The sequence below is a fragment of the Acinonyx jubatus genome, chromosome C2 (genome assembly GCF_027475565.1).
Source record: "Acinonyx jubatus isolate Ajub_Pintada_27869175 chromosome C2, VMU_Ajub_asm_v1.0, whole genome shotgun sequence".
NCBI classification, from domain to species: domain Eukaryota; kingdom Metazoa; phylum Chordata; class Mammalia; order Carnivora; family Felidae; genus Acinonyx; species Acinonyx jubatus.
Genome location: NC_069384.1, coordinates 103,145,476 through 103,165,575, shown reverse-complemented (window position 1 = coordinate 103,165,575; position 20,100 = coordinate 103,145,476). Strand labels below are relative to the sequence as shown.

The following is a 20,100-nucleotide window of genomic DNA, read 5'->3' as shown; positions in this document are numbered from 1 at the left end:
CAAGTGTCCCAAGAGAGAGGACCGTATTACCTTTTATGACCTAGCCTTGGAAGTCATCCTGAGTCACTTCTCTATATCCTATTGGTTCAAAGGAAGGAACCATAAACTCCAGCTCTTTAGGGAGGCATGTTAATGTCACATTGCAAGAGCACATGAGATGGAATACACACGCACACACACACACACACACACACACACACACACATCAGTACAGTTATCTTTGGAAAATACAATCTGCCACAACGTTGAAAAAATTTGGATGCCCTACTTTTATACTGGTGGGTGGGGGGTGGAGAGGGGAGGCAAGAGACAGGGATATACGGTTATTGCCATAGACCAAGTGAGAACTCAATGACCTATTCAATTTTATAGTTTGTATGTATTCTCAGGCCCTTGCAATCTTAGACAGTTTGGGCTATTATAACAAAGTACCATAGACTGGCTTATAGACAACAGAGATTTATTTCTCATAGTTCTGGAGGCTGGGAAATCCAAGATCAGGGTGCCAGCACAGTCGAGATGAGGACCCTCTATGGGGTGGCAGATTGCCAACTTCTCATTTCTTACTCACATGAGAGAAGGAGTAAGGGAGCTCTCTGGGGACCCTTTCATAAGAACACTAATTCCATTCATGAGGGCTTCACCCTCATGACCAAACCACCTCTTAAGGGTCTCATCTCCTAATATTTTCACAATTGGGGTTGGGATTTCAAAATATTAATTCTGAGGTGACACAAACATTCAATCCATTACACGTGCATTTATTCCATTGTTTGGACTATAAGATCTGTTGTCCACATTTGCATTATTATGTCTTTTCCTGTCCCAACTCCTCCTTCCAGCTCCGGCTCACATTTCTCCTCCTTGGTAGAGCTGACCGCCCCCCTCGCCCCCTTGCCTCTGCTTCTGCTCCTTGCCCTCCTCGCCAAGCTCACAGAATTCATTTCTGTTACACCTAAATGGTTATATTACTCCTAATCAACAGTAGTTAATATCAAACATCAGTGGGGCATTATCTGAATATCCATTCTCTGATGTTCTTTTAAGCATCTAATATTTAAGTGTAAATTTCCAATTATATCTAGAAGTATATATTGACTTACTGTAACTACACACCAAGATGCAGTAAACATGCTTGGAAGAGCTTGCCAAAATGTTACTCTTAAGAGCCTATTAAGGAGCTTTAATATTTTATTTTGGATTATGCAGATAAATTTTATAAACAAGGTTGTTAAAAAATAATGGGGATGAGAAAGCCTTTCTATCTCTTTCTTTATATCTGGGTAGAAGGATTAAAATACAAATCTAAGTCTTTACCCTACTGGGCAAGAAGTGGGGTGATTCTTGTTCAGTCCAGATTGATACAGAGACTCCCTGACTCCACGTCACTTCTCAGCAATGACCAACATCTACCGAGAGCCTATCATGTACCAGTTAACTTTAAGTACATCATCTCACTGGATTCTCACAATGATCCTGAAAAGGTACCATTATCCCAATTTCACAGAGCTAATAAATGACACCACTTGGATATGAACTCACACTTGCCTAATTCTAAAGCTCTGTACTTTAGACCACCCTGCACACTCTCTCTACTGATGCTGTGGTAGGTTACATGCTACAGCCTTTTTAGGTGGGAGTTCACCAGGCAGGCAGGGATCTCCAAGCCCTACTGGAAATAACAAGATCAGAGTTCAAATCTTAGCTCTTCTTTTTTCCTGTGACCTTGAACAAACCGCTCTCGAATCTCATTTTCTTCTACATCCTCTAAAATAATTTATTTATTGAGCACTTACTATATATCAAGCACTTTGAATTATCTCATTTAATCCTCACATAACCTTATAAATTATTACTATTATTTACTATTGTTACTTCCATTTATAGAGGAGGAAATGGAGGTTTTGGGTAGTTAGGTGACCTGTCCAAAACTGTAGAACTGATGGTAGAGCCAGATAAACCCAGGTCTGTCTGACTCCACACCTTCAACTCCTGACCACCCACATAACTGTCCCTATTAACACTTCCTCATCCATCTTGTTATAACAAACATGATGATGTTTGTGCAAGCATTTTATAAATGTTAAGCACGAAACAAGTGTTAGCGATTATGATTCTGGTTATGATCGGAAAACTGTGCGGGAAAAGGAACATTGACTCTCTGGGAATAAATGTCCACATAAGCAGAGAAGTCTGGAATTCTGGAGCCAGTGTTCTCTGGAACCAAACAAAGACCGGCAGCCAGAATGTTGTCTTATTAGACGGTTCCACTTAGCACTATCCATTTTGTTCAGCTTTAAGAAAAAAGTAAATCACTGCAAATGTCTTTCCAAACTGCTTTAATTATAGATTAGCCTTGTCAATCTTAATAAAATTGTGCCTCTGTTTGAGGTTTATATATGGAAAAGTGCTCACAAGCAATTACTTTTATTTCCCAAGTCTGTCATTTAAAAAATTCTTACATTCACAGCTTGATCCCCCTAACTCTATTCTTAGACTCATTTTTAGTCTGACTCTGTCTACGACTAATTCATGGCCTCATGATACTGAACAATTTAAATGTCACATTAGTGGCATAGTCTTTGATTTTATATTTCTGTGCAGACTAGTAGACTTGAAGATGAAAACAGTGAGGACTGTACTAAAAATATGTATTTACTTCTGAATAATCTGATTTCATTATTAAAACAAGAAGAACTTTTTAAAATTAAGAAATCTTCAAGATTCACAATTCTAGGGGTGCCTGGTGGCTCAGTTGGTTAAGTGTCAGACTTCAGCTCAGGTCACGACCTCATGGTTTGTGGGTTTGAGCCCCGTGTTGGGCTCCATGCTAACAGTGTGGAGCCTGCTTAGGATTCTCTCTCTTGCTCTTCTTCTGCCCCTCCCCTACTGGCACTCTTTCTCTCTCTCTCAAAATAAATAAATAAACTTTAAAAAAATAATTAAAAAATAAAAGTGTTCATGGTTCTACAGAATGCTCTTAATTGGTGGCGAACAGCCCTTTCAGATTTTCTTGTGGATTTACTGAAAAAGTGGTACTTGCTTTGTTACCCTGGCAAAACCTAGTCCATGGGAATTTAGCCTATACTGAAGAAACCTAGCTTCTTAAAATATTAACTGGAGTTTCAGCTAAGAAAAAAAGTGGCAGTGAAGGAGTGTGGGGGGAGTTCCTTAGTCACACAAGTTAGGAAAATGCTATCTTCTATTGTTCCCTCTTATAGAACCACAATGTACCTTAACAAATTAAAGGTTCTGAAAAATCCTGCAGTAGTGAAGCTCATGTAGGTTTCTATAACTGGACATTTCCCAAACTTATTTGACCACAAAATGATTTTTCCAAATAACAATAACATCACATAGAACTTATCCTCTGTGAGACTTTGGTAAAGGCTATTATAATTGATTCTGAAATAAAAACGTCTGGGGCAGGTGACCAACCACGTGAACTTCCCAAGACATATTATAGCTAAGAGTATAATCTTTTTTATTTTTTTTAATTTTTAAAAAAAATTTTAATGTTTGTTTATTTTTGAGAGACTGAGAGAGAGAGAGAGCACGAGCAGGGGAGGGGTAGAGAGAGAGAGAGACATAGAATCCAAAGCAGGCTCCAGGCTCTGAGCTATCAGCACAGAGCCTACACGGGGCTTGAACTCAGGGACTTCGAGATCATGACCTGAGCTAAAGTCGGATGCTCAAACAACTGAGCCACCCAGGTGCCCCAAGAGATTTACACTGAGATTACATCCTAAAGGAACTTGGTGATGCAGAGTAACACTGAAAAGCTCACAGCATACTCTAAAGACCCTACAAATTTGGCATTATTTATTTACATCACAACTTACTCCAGAAAGATTTGTTGTAACTTATTACATAAATATAAGTGGCAAAATATGAATAAGACTCAAAACAAAAAATAAATTGAATTAGAAAATCAAGGCTATAATAAAGAAAAAACATAAATATGGGGGGGGGAAGTGGAGGGACCAGCACAAATGTCACTAAACTTTAAATTTAGTTCTGAGCTGTCCAGCAACCAAAGCAAAAAGGGATTCTTGGCCATTTACATAATTAACCATGATGAAAAAGAAGAAAGTTTTAACAGGTCCAGTCTATAAGGAAAACAAGGCTTTTTTGAGCTGAATTCTAAAAGTAATCATTCAAAGGGAGAATTTCATTGGAGACATAATGCCTCCAGCCATTTTCCAAATGCAGTAACAAATTTATGTGGCTAATTCTTATAGCATTGCCAATGATAAAACTCAGGGCCAAATATTAAATTCTACAAAGTTAATGGGTTCCATTTGTCTTTGGCTGATTCAGGAAGACAAGTTACAAATCTAATAAAATCATGATAGCCCTATGAGAAATTAGCTTTGTACTTCACCATTTTCAAAATCAAACTAACAGGCAAGAAAAGATAATGCACTCTTTTTGGTTAAATAAAAATAACTAACACTTACATAGACCTCACTATGTGCCAAGCAGTATTCTAAGCACTTTATATATATCCATTCATTTAATCTTCATAACCACTCTGTAAGGTAGGTATTACATCCTTTATTCTACAGATGGGGAAATACACACACAGAGATTCAGTGCTCAAGGTCACAGAGCAGTACTAACACTGTCTACTGTGCAGCAGTAGACAACTGAGGCCAACTAGCAACTGAGGCCAACTTTTGCATGTAGAAATGGGACTAGTCTTAGGCAACAGAGGGGGAAATACTACTCCCTTCAATCTATAGAATCAGAGGAATCATGTCATTTGTTATCACTGCATCCCGAGAGCTGTAGAAGATGGTTCAAGGCCACTGTATCAGTCAAGGTCCAACCAGAAAAAGAAATCATTCTGAGTATTTAAAACAGAGGGAATTAAATTAAATACAAGAAACTGGTTACACAGAAAGAACTAAGAAACCCCCAGGAAAGTGTGAAGCAGTCCAGAGATTAGCAACAATGGGAAGGAAGGAGCCTGGGGGCTGGCATTACCTACAGCAAACCTGCCCATGGGAGCCATGAAGGGAGCCATCAAAGAGCTCCAGGGCTCCCACTCAAGCTTCTCCCTTTACCCCTCTCCAATCTTCCACTGGCTGAACACTGCCAGAATCCCGATACCCTCTAGGGATCAGACCTTCTATGATACAGGACAGAGCTGTGAAGGGTGAGAAATGGATCTAAAGCAAAAATGCCCAAGACTGGCCCAGGTGTTAACAGTATAAAAGTGAAATTCTGTCTTCCAGTAGCTGGAGCATATGGGCCCCTCAGGAGGCAAATTGCCAGTAAATAACAGCTTCAGAAAAACCAGGGAATAGTTTCTTAGGAGAGGGGTACATGTTGAAAATATAAACAGGTTCATAAACTTAGGTAAATTAATTCCATAAAAATGCATTCAGTATCTGTTGTGTCCAAGTTGCCAAGGCAGTCTCCTGCATGGTGTGGCCATGGCCCTTTGAAGTTCTGGAAGCTCTTCATGGATGTGCTCCCAACTCTAATCAATTCATGCTGTCCTATCTGAGCCCCACACCCGTATGGTGGTGTCTATCCCATGGAATGGTGAACAAAGTGGGTTCTGTGACTTGTGTGCAGCAGGATAAACCTTCCTGCAGGAGGTTAGAAGAGTGACCCAACAGCAAATCAGGACTATAGAAAGATGGCTTGCTTACAGGAACATTTGAGAAATTTGCCTCATGAATTTTGAATAGAACACAGGCAGACTGGGAGGAGTTGCATTCAAACAAAAACACAGCCATGAGTGGGGAGGTAATGCGGGTGCAAGGGAACCCTTCAGGTGAGCCCTGCAAAGTTGTCAAAAGGGCGCCAGTACACAGAAAAATGGGAAACCACTGTTCTACAGAGGCACAGACACAACGCCTACTACTGTGAACTGATTTCTAGAAACCTGAAGATTAAGACATGAACACAACCTCCCGAAGCATGAGGTAGAAAATGAGAATTGCCGCAAATGGGAGATGGTGTTAAGGGGATTCCTAGAAAAAAGAAACAACTTCTAAATAAGGAAGGTGGACTTGGGGATGAGTAGTATAAATTATGGAGGGTAAGTGACATTGGAGTTGCATCTGATTTGGTTTTGACCTGCAGAGATGGGAAAAGAAAATTCCTGGTGGAGGGCACAGCCAAAGGGAAGGGACCACATCTCTAAAGCAGGGAGTTGGAGAGCCGAATCAGGCAGTCATTTATTGAAGTAAAGAGTGCAGGAAGGGAAGGGGTGGAAAATAGAAATGAAAAGGAAGATTAAGATCATACTCAAAAGGCCCTTTTAAAATTCATAGTCAGGTAAATCTACAATGGAAATTGTTAACTCACAATTTGAACGTTTGGTCTATATTGACAGCCTTTAAAGGCAAGTGTCTTGGAACACCATTGTCCGTGTCATTTAACGTTAGAAGCAGGACGCTGGGTACATGTTCCACAGCCCTATCCAGGGATTAATTGCTAGCTCAGAGGCAGAGACACTAGTCCGGCTGCCCTGTAGCTATAAAGTCACAGGCAAGGTGCTGAGCAAGAACAAGCACTTCACACTCGATGCAGGTGTGCAGAGAATATTCAGAAGAAAGCATTAACAACCAATATTTCCTCATAATTAAAGGGAGGCAAAGGGTATATTACTAGTTTCAAGTTAAAATAATGGAGTGTAAAAATATTTCACCTTATTCATTTCATGCTATATGATTTTTCTGCCAATGTGAGCATTTGACTGGTACATCAACCTACTGACAAATATATTCTAACTTCAATAATCTGACCATTTAAAAAAAGAATGAGTGAGAATGAATTCATTCAGCTGATATAACTGGAATTCTAATTTCAGATCTTCTGGCTTCACTAAATATATCTCATAATATTTGCAGTTTAGTTTTTATATCTCCAGCAAAAGAGAGAGAGAGAGAGAGAGAGAGAGAGAGAGAGAGAAAACTTGCCATGAGAAATTGATAAATTGCTATAAAGCAAAATTTAAATTTAGAAGGCTACACCACTCATAAATAACATTGTATAGTCATTTTGTGTTTCAGAACCCAGTATAGCCTTACTTTTTCAAGCATATAACTTAGCATTATTGATGAGCACTGGACGGCTTAGTTCATGTATAAAGAATGGAACACAATGAAGGAGGGGAATTTCTTTTTTGTTTACAGAAATGCATACAAAAATGGCTGGCCTGTCATATTATCTAAATCATTATTAATGTGTTACTGAAAATGGCCAAAAAAGTGACAGAAATTATTTCCTCAGAAGAGTCTTGTATTCATGGTCTAGAACACAATCCAGTTCAACCCTCATTTTCCTTATAAATTGTCTGGTCTCTCATTGCAACAGGGATTGTCAGAGAGATGACAAGTGCCTCCCCCACAGAGGCCCCTGAGCCATGCCCAAGTCAGGGAGTAAGATGCTTACTCACCCTCTTCGAGGAGCCCTGGATTCCACTTTCAGCACAGCCACCCCTTTGCTCTGGCTCTAACCTCTCTTCACCTGGAAAAGGGGATAAGAATAACTTCAGCCCATCACACAGGAATGTAGTGAGGAGAAAACAAAACAATGCACACGGAAGTGCTCTGAAAAGCTGAAAGATCAAATACAAATGTAGATGTTAGTATCTTCATAAGGCCTTGAAAGTACTCAACATTTTGTTTCCAATTTCAAGCCTGGGAGAAAGATTTCTATTTCCTTGTGCATCTAATTTGAACAAAAGATACAAACATCTCACTTTGACTTTTCTCCTGCTTCAAGCATTTGGCTTGAAGAAGCGTTTTTGTCAGCAAGCTGCCAACTCATAGAGTTGAAAGGAAATCCAAACCTCATTCCAAGTCAGGGGTGTGGAGGTAGAGAGGATAGGAAACATTGCTGGAACTTTCCTGGTGCAAGAAGAAACTGTTCAGACTACAGAAGTAACTATAATCACACAACCTGTTACAGACCCTGCAGAGAACCAGATATAATTTAAAAATTGAACAACAGGAAGAGACGGCTTGACTCTTTCAAGCTAATCAAGGTGAGTATATCAACGTTGAGGTAGAAATTATGTAGGTTTTGCCCCCAAGCATGAGATGACGGTGAATTGTCTTCCCACCTTGGGAACCTGTTATCATGCAGTTTCCTCTGCCTGGAACACAACTTTCCTCTTCACCTTGTCTTTTCTTAAAGAGCCATTTTTTTTTAATTGATTTATTCTTGAGAGAGAGAGAGCAGGGGAGGGGCAGAGAGAGAGAGGGAGAGAAAGAATCCCAAGCAGGCTCTGCACTGTCAGCGCAGAGCTAGACCTGGGGCTTGAACCCATGAACTGTGGATCATGACCTGAGCTGAAATCAAGAGTCGGATGCTTGGGGCACCTGGGTAGCTCAGCTGGTTAAGTGTCTGACTTCGGCTCAGGTCATGATCTCCTAGTTCATGAGTTTGCGCCCCATGTCAGGCTCTATGTTGACAGCTCAGAGCCTGGAGCCTGTCTCTCTCTCTGCCCCTCTTCTGCTCGTACTCCATTTCTCTCTCTCTCTCTCTCTCTCTCTCTCTCAAAAATAAACAAAACATTCAAAAAAAAGAGTTGGATGCTTAACCAACTGAGGCACCCCCTCAAGGAGCTATTTCTTAGGGAAGACTCTCCTGCTGACACCTCCACCACCCCCCATTCCAGTTCATGTTTCCAGTGTAAAAAACGTGAGCAAGCTAAACTCCTTTATAATCACTGACCATTGTTGGAATTAGTGATTCATTAATTTAACTGATGAGTGTCTGTTGTTCTTTCTCCCCTCCCCAGTAAGCTCTGTGAGGACAGGGAAGAGTTTGACTTTATAGAATCCCCACAACAGAATACAGCATCTCCTAACTCAGAGAGGGCCCTCATTAAATATTTATTAAATAAGTAATCAAAGAAATACGATCTGAAAAGAACGTCAAAGCAGATTATTTCAGATCACAAATTATTTCTATATAAGCACATTGATGTAAATATATGCTGCATTACAATAAAATCCTTAATTAACTGTTGCTCAGGGAGAACATATTGCAAATGGAGGGAAACCATAAAATGAGGTTAATAAATCAATTTTAATAACAAGTTAATAGTAAGGAAATATGTTGCATGCTCTGAATAAAGATTTCTTGTGGATTGGATGGTTTCCAAGGTCCCAACTGCCCATGTTTAGACATTTTGAAGAAGGGACGTGAAAAGGGCAGAACAACTGCTTCCCAAGCTGGAAGGCACATCTCCTTGTCAGTGAACATCAGAGAGAAACTCCCTTCTGGACCAGGTATCACGTGATAGAACAAAAAGTTACATGATGAGGCCACCCAATCTTTCTCAAGCTATTGGGACAGTTCCCAGAAGCGCAGGTAGGACAGCGGCCAGTTTTGTTGCATCCTGTTTACTTTCTTCTGTTTTAAAAAGTTGAAAAGTAGCGCTAATTTGACATTCATTCATACGAGTGTAAATAAATGAGGAGGATAAAATTTTCGAACAATATTATTTAAGTACTACGGCAAGATAAAAGTTAGTGTTCTTAACTGCTATCAAGCTATACTCCGAGACCAGTCTTTTTTTGGATAAAAGTCAGTTCCCACCCCCCTTCCGTCTGTTTTTTTTCTCTTGCACACACTCATTTACACCCAATTCGGTGCCAATTTTCAACAAAATTAGGTTTCCTTTTAATTTTTACATTACGATCTTCCTTTATCTTTCAGGTATTCTATGGGACATAGAACTATATGCTATCTTCCTCACTAACTGGAATTTATAACTATCTGTGAGCCAAGTCTGCCCCCACTCATTTGTGTGTTAAACAAATATAAAGAATAAGGACGCTGAGTAATAAAGATCATGTCTCTTCTGGAGCTTTTAAAGCTATAGTGTTTCTTTTTGTTCCTTCGAAAGGTTGTACGCGATAAATTACATTACAAATAAAAATGAATCAAGTGAGACTGAGAGGTCAGAGAAGAAATACAGAGGCGCCAGTTTCTGTAGAGGGTCTTTAATGGATGGTATTTTGAGGCTATCAATTTGGAAAGAAAAAAAGTAAGTAAAAGTCCATTTCATACTCATTTTGCAGACCTCATCCTTTTCTTTGTTTTCATACAATTAACTCTGCCAGTGTTTTATTTTATAGAAGATCTATGTTGATCTTCTACTCTGTCCTAATATTATGCAAACAAATTCTAACTCCTTAAAGGCAGACAGAAATTAAACCATTCAAATGCTGTTGTTTAGTAATTTCAAAATAACAATAAGTAAGGCATTTTCACCTATGTATCACCAGTCACGCCACTCCCCCTTAATTTTTGTCATGTTCCTACTACTACTAGCAGAAATCCTAAAAGATCAGATAATAAAGACCCAAACAGGTCTTTACATTTTTTTCAATTTCGTAACTAAAGCCCATCTCAAACTATGAACTGCCTTCATTCTTGAACTTACTTTAAAATTGTCAATTTGTTTTTTCTCTGGGAAAGTAAGAATAAGTCATGACCAAAGGGGAAACTGCCACTTGTTGCCCTTTATGGAGTCTCTCCTTCACTCCATTTAATGGCAAATGGGAGTGCAGACCTGGGTTTACTCAATGCCAGTGGAGGAATCCTTTTTTTTTTCCCCCATAACAGCAAACATCTAGCAGAGTTCCTTGACTATAGAAAATGTTCAATGTAAATCTGGCAAAAGAAAAAAAAAGAGGAAGAGTGAATAAAAGAATAATGCAATTTGTTTAAAAATGAATCATTTCCACTCCTTTATCTGACTACGATTTGAAACCCATTGATAATCAAGCTTTACCAAATAGTTTTAATGACCCGGTACAGAGAAATAGACCAGGGTACAAAGAAATGTGGCTTTAGGAGAGCTTAGAAAGAAGGACCTGTGCTCAACCAAGTGTCACATGAAACTTGGCAGTGGCATTTCCAAGCTTCTCCAGAAGCAGAAAGGATTGTTTTAGAGTATAAGGCAAAGTAAGGTGTTCCCAGAGCAGAAATATTTTAAATGTTTTCATTTAGGCAGGGCAAATGGCCTGTTTAAATCAAACGACCACCCCTAACCTTGGTTCATAAGGCTATTGGGGAGATACAGTGTGACTTACTCTGAGAAAAACCTGCTTTTATCTGGCCTACATCTGAATCCTGCTTGTCTCTATATTTTCCTTTGCTTTTACTTTTTTCTCTCATTGACTATGGAATTTCCTGTTTGATTTTTCTATAGGGGTCCTAGTATTTAAGGGGTGAAGAAATGAATAAATTCTAATCCTAAAAAGATAACTGTTTCAATCTGCCTTAATAAAAGCACAAGTTCCTGGCTTCTCCACGGTGTCACTCTAAGACGCTTCTTGAGGCCACCACCCAGCAGATAAGTTGCTTACTGGTCAGGAACCGCGGTAACTCTCCTCCCTCCCGTGCACTAAGGGTCGTCCCCAGGGAGTAGTGACTTCAAGGACAGGTCTTTCGTCCCCTGTGCTAAGTGAGAGCACAGACGTCCTTTAAAGACAAACTTTGCAAACAAGAATAACCTTGAGAAAGACCCTTATACGCAGATCAACGCTCAGGAACGGTGCCAACCACTTACAACTCCCCTTTGACATTTCACAGATGTGTTTCACGCTAGGGAAGAGGCCTCCTTCTACACCGAAACCCAAATCCATGCTTTGTGTCTTGGGTGCAGTGGGGGACTTATCGGATGAGCCGCTGGGGAAATACGTGCCCCCTATGCTCTCTTTGGTCAACTAGAGTCACCTTGGCAGAGGGTTCCCCTGCCTCCCAGGGGATACTTCTACAGTCCCACGGATCTGCCCAGAACCATCCGGCGGTCCCCAGCCCCCAAGCTCTGGGACGGCTTCGGGGCTGCGCTAGCCATTAATGGACATCATCCATTTTTAATCAGAAAGATCAGAAGAAAGATGGTAAGCGAATCCCAGTCGCAAGTCAATTTAAATAACATTCCTGGGGAAATCCAATCACTTAAAACTGAGACACCTACGCGAGCAAGAGCCCCCGCCCGACTAGCAAGGAAGAGCGCGACGGCTGAATTAATCAAGATCAGGGGGCTCCAGAGCTGAGCGCGGAGCGTTAACCCTTCCAGCTCCGGAGAGTGACAAGGGGGCTTGCAAAAGCGCGGACGGCCAGGGCGAAGATGCCCACGGCAGCCACGCACAGGCTGCCTCTGCCATCTTGGGCGGCTCCGAACGCCCAGAGCTCTACCCGGGAGGCTGGGCGCTCGCGGTTAAGGTCAGCAGCTCAGGAAGCCGCTCCGGCTGCGAGGAGAGGCCGCCTCCCGCAGCCTCTGCGCGCCTTGGGCTCCTCCTTCCGCCCAAGCGTGGCCAAGTGAGGACTGCTCCGGCCGCAGGTAGCCGAGGCGCGGAAGGCGGCGCGCTGGACCCAGAGGAGCGCCCGGGGAGGGGCCGACGGACACGCGGACAGACGGATTCCCCCAACCCCCGCCCGGGACATTAGCAACGGTCTGCGCGGGCCATGTGGGGGCCCGGGGTCACAGCCGAGGGCCTGTCGGTGGCGCCCGCACCGCCGCCGCTGCTGCCGCTGCTGCTACTGCTGACGCTGGCGCTCGTGGCGCCCTCGCGGGGCGGCGGGGGCTGCGCGGACCTGGCGTGTGGCGAGCGGGAGCGCTGCTGCGACGCGGCCAACGCCACAGCGGTGCGCTGCTGCAAGCTGCCGCTGCACGCCTTCCTCGACAACGTGGGCTGGTTCGTCCGCAAGCTCTCGGGGCTGCTTATCCTGCTAGTGCTCTTCGCCATAGGCTACTTCCTGCAGCGCATCATCTGCCCCAGCCCACGCAGGTACCCGCGCGGTCAGGCGCGGCCCGGGCAAGCACGGCCCGGGCCGCCGGGGGGCGCGGGGCCGCCGGGGGCCGCGGGGCCGCCCGACGACGACGACGATTCGCCCGCGCTAATGCGCGACGAGGCGGCCACCGGCTCCCAGGACTCACTGCTGGACAGTGGAGGCGGGGGCCGGGGAGGCGGAGGGCGCTCGGTCCCCTCCTGCGCCTCCGAGCACGAGCTTCGCGTAGTCTCGCCGGTCTTCCTGCAGCTGCCCAGCTACGAGGAGGTCAAGTACCTGCCCACCTACGAGGAGTCCATGCGGCTGCAGCAGCTCAGCCCCGGGGAGGTCGTACTGCCCGTGTCGGTGCTTGGCCGCCCACGAGGCGGCGGCGCCGGGGAGTCAGACGGCGGGGAGGGCCGCTTCCCGCTCATCTGAGCGTCTACGGCCGCTGGAGGACCGCGCGGACAGAACGGGGCTAGGTGGGCTGCGGGTGGGACGCAACGGCCGAGGTGGTACCTGCCACCGCCAACTGCCTCAGACCCCGCCTGGTACCCGGGCCGAATCGCCCGTCGCTCGGCGACTGGGCAGGAGTCACTCCCGTTTCCCCCCCCCCGCCCCGTTCCTCCCCCCCCCCCCCCCCCCGAGATCTTAAGTTTCCCTACGTTTCATTCGGTTCAAGGAAACGTTAGGCGCGCGCGGCGGGGGCCACAGCAGCGGACAACCCAGGAGCGCAACTTCGAAGACCGTCCCTACCCTCAGCCTCTGCTCAGACTGTGTTCACTCGTAAGTGCCTGCTTTCCGAATCAAAGAGAACACGTGAGCCCTTTCGTGAGTCGGGAGAAAGGTAGCAACCTTTAGGGATGAAGGGAAAGGGACGCAGTTCCATACCTCTCCCTCTTGCCCAGACAGGTCACGGTCTCCGAAGATAAGCCAAGGGCTAGGAGCCGTGGGGGTGAGCCACCACTGGAGACTGCTGCGCGCGGTCGGGGAGATCAGCTCCTAGGTATGATTGAATCCCTCCCTTACGGAGAACACCCACCCTCCACCAAAAAAAAACTTGCTATCTTCCTGGCCAAGTATAGTCACAGCTGATGGCTCACAATTTGATGAGGAATACCCAGGATATCCAGTTAGGGGGTGTACCTATTGAAGATACAGCATTTAGGTATATTGAAGACCGTATTTGTAATAAGGTACAGTTGGGCTTTTGATTTTTCAATTACTGAGAAGATATTTATATTTATTTGTCTTTTATTTTTATATTTTTACCATGGATTGAACGTATCAGGAGTGTGTGCAGTTAATGACATGATAATCGTCTTTTCCTCTTTTTTAGGTCTTAATGGCCTAAATTGTCATTATTGTTTAATAAAATGTTGGACATTATTTCATTTACAATGGGGGAAAAAAGGAGGCATGGTCAAACGAGAAAACATATGTGACATAAAACACATGACGGATATCTTATTTTCACTATTTGAGATGAATATATTTTATTTTTAGTACTGTGTCATAACATATAACTTTTTGTAATAACTATAGATTGTGTAGTCTAGGTCTTAGTTGTGTCATTCACCACATAGTTATATGTAGAAATGATTGATACACGTATGCCGTACCATGAAGCATGATGTCATGCACTTTTCCCTCTATTTTAAAATACATTCCATAACATGATACAAAACATAAGAACTTGTGGCTTGTGACTTCTCTTCAAAGCCATAATTGTGCAAGTAATGTACTACAGAAGGATTTAGTCAACCTATCCTAAGAAAAAAATAAATGTCATTGTATCAGTTCCACCATCCTATGAAATGTCCTTTAAGCAAATGGTAATTTAAAATAATATATTAAAATGCATATGTATAATGTACATATGTATATTGTCTATGTACATTATACACATTGTATACCATATAATTATTATACTTTATGATTGTCATGAAAAGTAGGAAACAAAAGGTTTCTCTGCTTGTGGAAAGATGAGTGTTATTAAGAAAGATTTTACACGGGAACCACACATATGTACCTAGAAACACTGATTTTATGATTGAAAACTTTGACAGTCCTGAAATTGTATTAGAAGAAACTGATGATTAATTTGAGAAATGATTTAATTGAGAAATTAATGTGAGAAAATGATTTAAACTTTTAAAGGCGAATAGAAAAAGTCTGGCAGTTCTAAGAAATCTTAAAATGTCTGAATTGTAATAGAACAGAATGGTTTACTCTAACGTTCTAAAAGCTAATGACCCTGTCATTGAAATCATTTGAAGTGTATTAAAGCATAGAAAAACATTAAAATCTTTCTGTCTGTAAATTGTATCAGATGTGTGACTATATGGTATGTATTAAAATATGAAATGTGTATCTTTGTTATTTATAAGCAGTCTTAAGCTGTGAGTTGGCAAAACAATGAGTTGAGACTACATGAATTGACAATGGCACAAGATTTAATGAAATCATAGCATATTGAATAATTGCGTATATTCACGTTAGTCAAACACTATAAATCTTAGTTTTATGTGTGGCTATCAATACTACCCACCATTCAAACAAACTGGAAAGTTGCCTTAATCTTTTAAATTATTTATCCTTTGAGGGTACACTGTTTTAGACACTTCTTCAAATTCACCATATCTGAAAGATCAACATAAATATCCATATATATATCCATCCTGTATGTTGTTGCTATTACTAACATCTTGACCTTTGCAACAAAATCTTGTAAAAATATACTTATAATATGAGTCAAGTATATTTCCTTTGTATCAACTATGGAACAATTCCCTAAAATTCAGAATGTCTGTAACGTAACACTAATCATGAAGGAGATTACACTAAATTTTAAAATTACAACAAACTACGTTTGGTTTTTTTCCTAGTCATCACACAAGCTTTTATGCACATCCCTCATTTAATAAAAATGAGTTTGACTCTGTGTTTTTCTTGCACTTCTTTGATTTACCAAGCACAATTTTGTGGGAAAAAAATTCTTAAAAACTATTTTTATTAACGATGAATGAATGTGTTTCATGGTAACGCAAACACATATATAACATACCACGTTAATACAGAACCTGTGTATTCACATTGCTAAAATATCTGGATAGAAATATTTTTAAGGTACTACGGGCAGTATTTAGATGTTCAATTTTATAAATATTACCTGGAAATTATTTATTACATAGAACTAGTAGAGAATAGAAATGTAAAAAACATTAATGTAGAAAAGTTATTCTCTCACTTGAAAATAATTCATGATATGACAATTTTACTTATTTTCAATCTTTTATATATAGGTCAGAGCACAGGTATATATATATGTATACACACACACATATATAAATATACGCACACATATATGTATATATACGTATATATTTATGTATGTATAAAATCACCAGTTGCTTAAAGACATGACTATTTTCTGTTTATATTTTTATATATTATATAATTATACATGTGTATACACACACACACATATAAAATAATCTGCTTAAAAGCAATTTTGTTGTTGGTGTTCAATATCATAACAAAGGGGATAATGTCTTCTTGAGATAGAATGACAGTTTTAAGAGGCCATTAAATCAACCATGGAAAATGGCTTTGGCAATTATGCCAAAGGGCATGAGGTGTACTATATAAGGAAAACAAGATTCAATTGTAAAGGCTGAAGGGAATATTAAGGAAATAGCCTCGACAGTTTAAAAGACAATATGCTAAGTACCTTAATGTACTTTATGTATACAGTTTCTCTCAAGTGGAATTAATAAAGGAAACAGTTCATAGCTGGAACTTATTATGTTATAAACATGATGGTGTTCAGATTTATACAATGTTCTGTACTGATTTCTGTAAAAATTTTATGAACATAATTAATTTGGATTTCCAGATTGAAAGAAACAATGATGAATCGTTTTATTTTGAGCAGCCCAGCGTTAACCATCTCTGCAAAACTGTAAGTTGCTGACAACGAATCAGTGATAGAATATTTGGCAAGTTTATATCTGACCTCAGTTTACAATTTACTTTTTCATTCTCCTTTCATCCATTGGTAAAAGATGAAAAGCTAAGGGAAGGTATTTTATCAACAAAGAATGAATCAACAAGCAGCTAACTGTAAGGAATTAAGATATCCTTTCCTCCATAAAGATGGAGGAAAATTTTTAAAAAATAATTAAGACATCCTTCCATCTTTATGAAGGAAAGGATGTCTTAATTCCTTTTTTAAAATTTTGCCTATAAAGTAATCAAATGTCAAATAAAACCAATACTTTGATTATATTTAAATACATATAGAACCTAATTTTATTTATTTTCTTTTACTTACAGAATTTGCTTTTAAAAAAAAAAAAGATTTTATTTTTAAGTAGTCCCTACACTTGATGTGAGGTTGAAACTCACAACCCTGAGATCAAGCATCGCTTGCTCCACTGACTAAGCCACTCAGGCCGCCCTCAGTTTAAATTTTATGACAAAAATTATACTATGATGGACATTTATGTTTGCCATCAACCTAAAGATTATCACTTTTTTTTCCTCTTCAACTTCTTAGCTAAGCACCTTCATTGTCTTGATTTCTCCTAGTTCTTATTTTCTTTCTTTGTATGTTGTTATTATCTTGCTTTGAATTCTCAGTAGATATTTTCACTGAAACACATCTTGTAGGACTCCAAGTTTCTCTTTTCCGTGATTTAGTATCATTCTGGTTATGGTTTGGCCTTTTGCACAGTTTCTTCTTTTGATAAATGTTATTTTTCTGAAGTGTTTTCTTTGTTTTTCTGTTTGCATCTGGCTTCTCTTGGTTTCCAGTTTTGAGCCAGGTAGTTTTCCTTTTTATTCATGGAAGGACTGTAAACATATTTTTCGTTCTTATCCATAGAGATTTTATCTTGTCACTGAGCAAATGATCGTATCTTTGCATCTCTCTAGAAAGAATTTTCATTTTTCTGGATCTCAAACGGTAATTCTTGATTTACCTTTTTATATTTTGCTTCCTCACTTGAAATTTTCTAGAGAGATTGTCAGCACTTTTCTCCCTGTCTTTCCCCTAAAAATGTGCCCTCTGCTATATTTATAAAGGCAGAGAATTAGACCCTTGAATCTTAGTAGTGACAGCGACCTTATTTTGGCTTCCAAACCTCAAGGACATTATTTGTCCATTGACTGCTATATCTTTATGCTTCTAGGTTTTCCTCACAGGCATCTTTGTGGTTTCCTCTGTGTCTGTCATTTTATCTGAGGAATAGTTAACTGTTTTCTTCTCATTCTTGCTCACAGACATTCTACTTGTTATACTAGATAAAAGATCATATCCTTCTATTCTTATAGAGAGGACCTTATTTGAGCCTTTAGACCTCAAGGATAGTTTGATTTACCATTGATTGCTGTATCTTTTACATTCTTACAGATTTCTGCATGGGCTCTGAACTTCTGTATGTAGTATCAGAGTTTTACTGAGTAGATTAGACAGTACCTCTAACTTTACATTTCTTTTATTCCTGCCTCTAGATGATCTTGAAGAATCCCTACTGTAGTGTTTAAGATTTTATCTAAGGAACTGTGAATAGTTTTATCTTCTGCCTCTTTGTTGGCTATGTTTGTTTCATCAGAGAAAGGATTAGAACTCTCCACGTTAACACCTGTTTTATTTTGGTTTGTGAGAATTTTTTTCTTATGTATTGACCAAAGATTTTACCAGATCAAAATTAATATTTATTATTTTCCTGGGTCCTAAAAGTATCTTCTCTTCATTTGTAGGTTTAGCTTTTTTCTTGCAAACTGTTCATTGGTTTGTCACATTTCTCCATGTGCATGACCCCTGTTGAGCTAGCCAAATGATCAGATTCCTATAGATTTGCACCAGTTTACTTCTTCCTCTGATGTTACAGTCTGTGTCTTTTTTCCATAGCTCCATCTTCTGAGTTTTTCTCTTGGAAGCTCTTCACAGTATTCTTTTAATTTTTCTTTATTTGAAGTATTTCTGTTGACATAAGCATCTGAGACTCTAGAGTTCTATATCTGTGTCTGGGATATAGGGACAATGCTGACTCAGCTTTGCTTGAAAATTAACCTCATATTTCTTTACATTCATCTCTGCACATTACCTGTTGGACTAGGCAAGTGTTTAGATTCTTGAAACTTTTATGTTTTTTAGGGTAAATCTTGTTCTTTGAGTAACTCCATCTTGCATGTTCTTAGGCCACACATCTTCAGTTTGAGAGGCATTAATTTTGGATTCATATTCACAAGGACTACAAGAGTTTTCTTGGCTGAGATCTGGTCCATCCTTACTTTTGTGCACCGAATCAAACATTTCTTCAAATCCACTATAGTCACCTTCCAAACATCATGTCTTTTGTTTGAAGTCTTCAAGTGCATTTCTCTTTTTTCTTGATGGTTTCAATACAGTACTATTGGCTCCAGGTTTTCTTTCGGTGTTGTTTTTTTTAATGTTGTGTGGCTTTCTACATTTTCTTTTGATTGAAAAATATGTACAATATCCCGTGTATGTTCTAATATCTTTTCCTAATACTTGGTTTTCTTTTTTTTTTTAATGTTTATTTATTTTTGAGAGAGAAAGAGAGTATGAGCAGGGGAGGGGCAGAGAGAGAGAGGGAGACGCAGAATCTGAAGCAGGCTCCAGGCTCTGAGCTGTCAGCATGGAGCCCGATGCAGGGCTCAAACTCCCGAACTGAGAGACCATGACCTGAGCCAAAATCGGATGCTCAACCAACTGAGCCACCCAGGTGCCCCTCTACTACTTGGTTTTCCTGAGTATTTTTAACATCTTTTATTATAGCTATTTTAGGTTTTTCTTATAATCTCTCTGATGTATCTGAATCCTTCCTAAGTAAGGTTATGAGGAAGCTTTTAAAATTTGGAGTTGCTGTATCATAATGCCTGCTGACTCTTCTACTGGCTGCACCTTAGCAGTTTTCCTAAGGTTTTCTTTCATGCCTGTAGGATTTTCTGCCAACTCCCACTTCTGCTTTGGAGCTGTCCTGAGGTTCTTGACACCTGTCAAGTCTTCTCCTGGGTTCTTTTCTTTAGGAGTTTTGTCTGTTGGTGCCCATTGGGTCTTCTCTAGGTTCAATCTTTTCCACAGAAGTTTCTTGATTGTTGGTTCAGCTAATTCACATTCTCCCTGGGACAGCTGGTAGCTATCCCAAGCTTCTTGTTGATTGTCTTATATTCTAAGGGTCCACCATTTGTTGTGTGATTTTCATAAGGCCCTTGGTTCCTGTTGAGTCTTCCACTGGGTCCACTTTTCCTAGGTATTCCAGACAAACTCTTGATAGCTCTGAGTGAGGTTTTCACCTTTCCACATTTCCATCT

General features: G+C 40.5%; 1 protein-coding gene and 1 long non-coding RNA gene across 20 annotated transcripts in view; one reads left to right on the top strand and one right to left on the bottom strand.

Annotated features, from left to right (window-relative positions):
* The window catches only part of LOC113599900 (uncharacterized), a 107,871-nt gene extending 94,508 nt beyond the window's left edge, over positions 1-13,363 (bottom strand). For all 3 annotated transcript variants that reach the window (XR_003420847.2, XR_003420846.2, XR_008297866.1), the window contains exons 1-2: positions 13,054-13,363; positions 7,418-7,488 (exon numbers count right to left, since the gene is read on the bottom strand). This is a non-coding gene — a long non-coding RNA (uncharacterized LOC113599900). The remainder of the gene's footprint in view (positions 1-7,417; positions 7,489-13,053) is intronic.
* CC2H3orf80 (chromosome C2 C3orf80 homolog) overlaps positions 11,771-20,100 on the top strand; it is a 68,251-nt gene continuing 59,921 nt past the window's right edge. For 12 of the 17 annotated variants that reach the window (XR_008297850.1, XR_008297847.1, XR_008297852.1 and 9 more), the window contains exon 1: positions 11,771-13,542. Coding sequence is in view for 1 of the 17 variants with exons in the window: in XM_027061525.2 (XP_026917326.1) it covers positions 12,454-13,194 (741 nt within the window). In the remaining 16 variants the exon portion in view is untranslated. Of the gene's footprint in view, positions 13,543-13,664; positions 13,715-14,095; positions 14,142-16,654; positions 16,701-20,100 lie in introns of those variants that run through there. The other 5 variants (XR_008297859.1, XR_008297861.1, XR_008297862.1 and 2 more) reach the window with 5 other exon arrangements.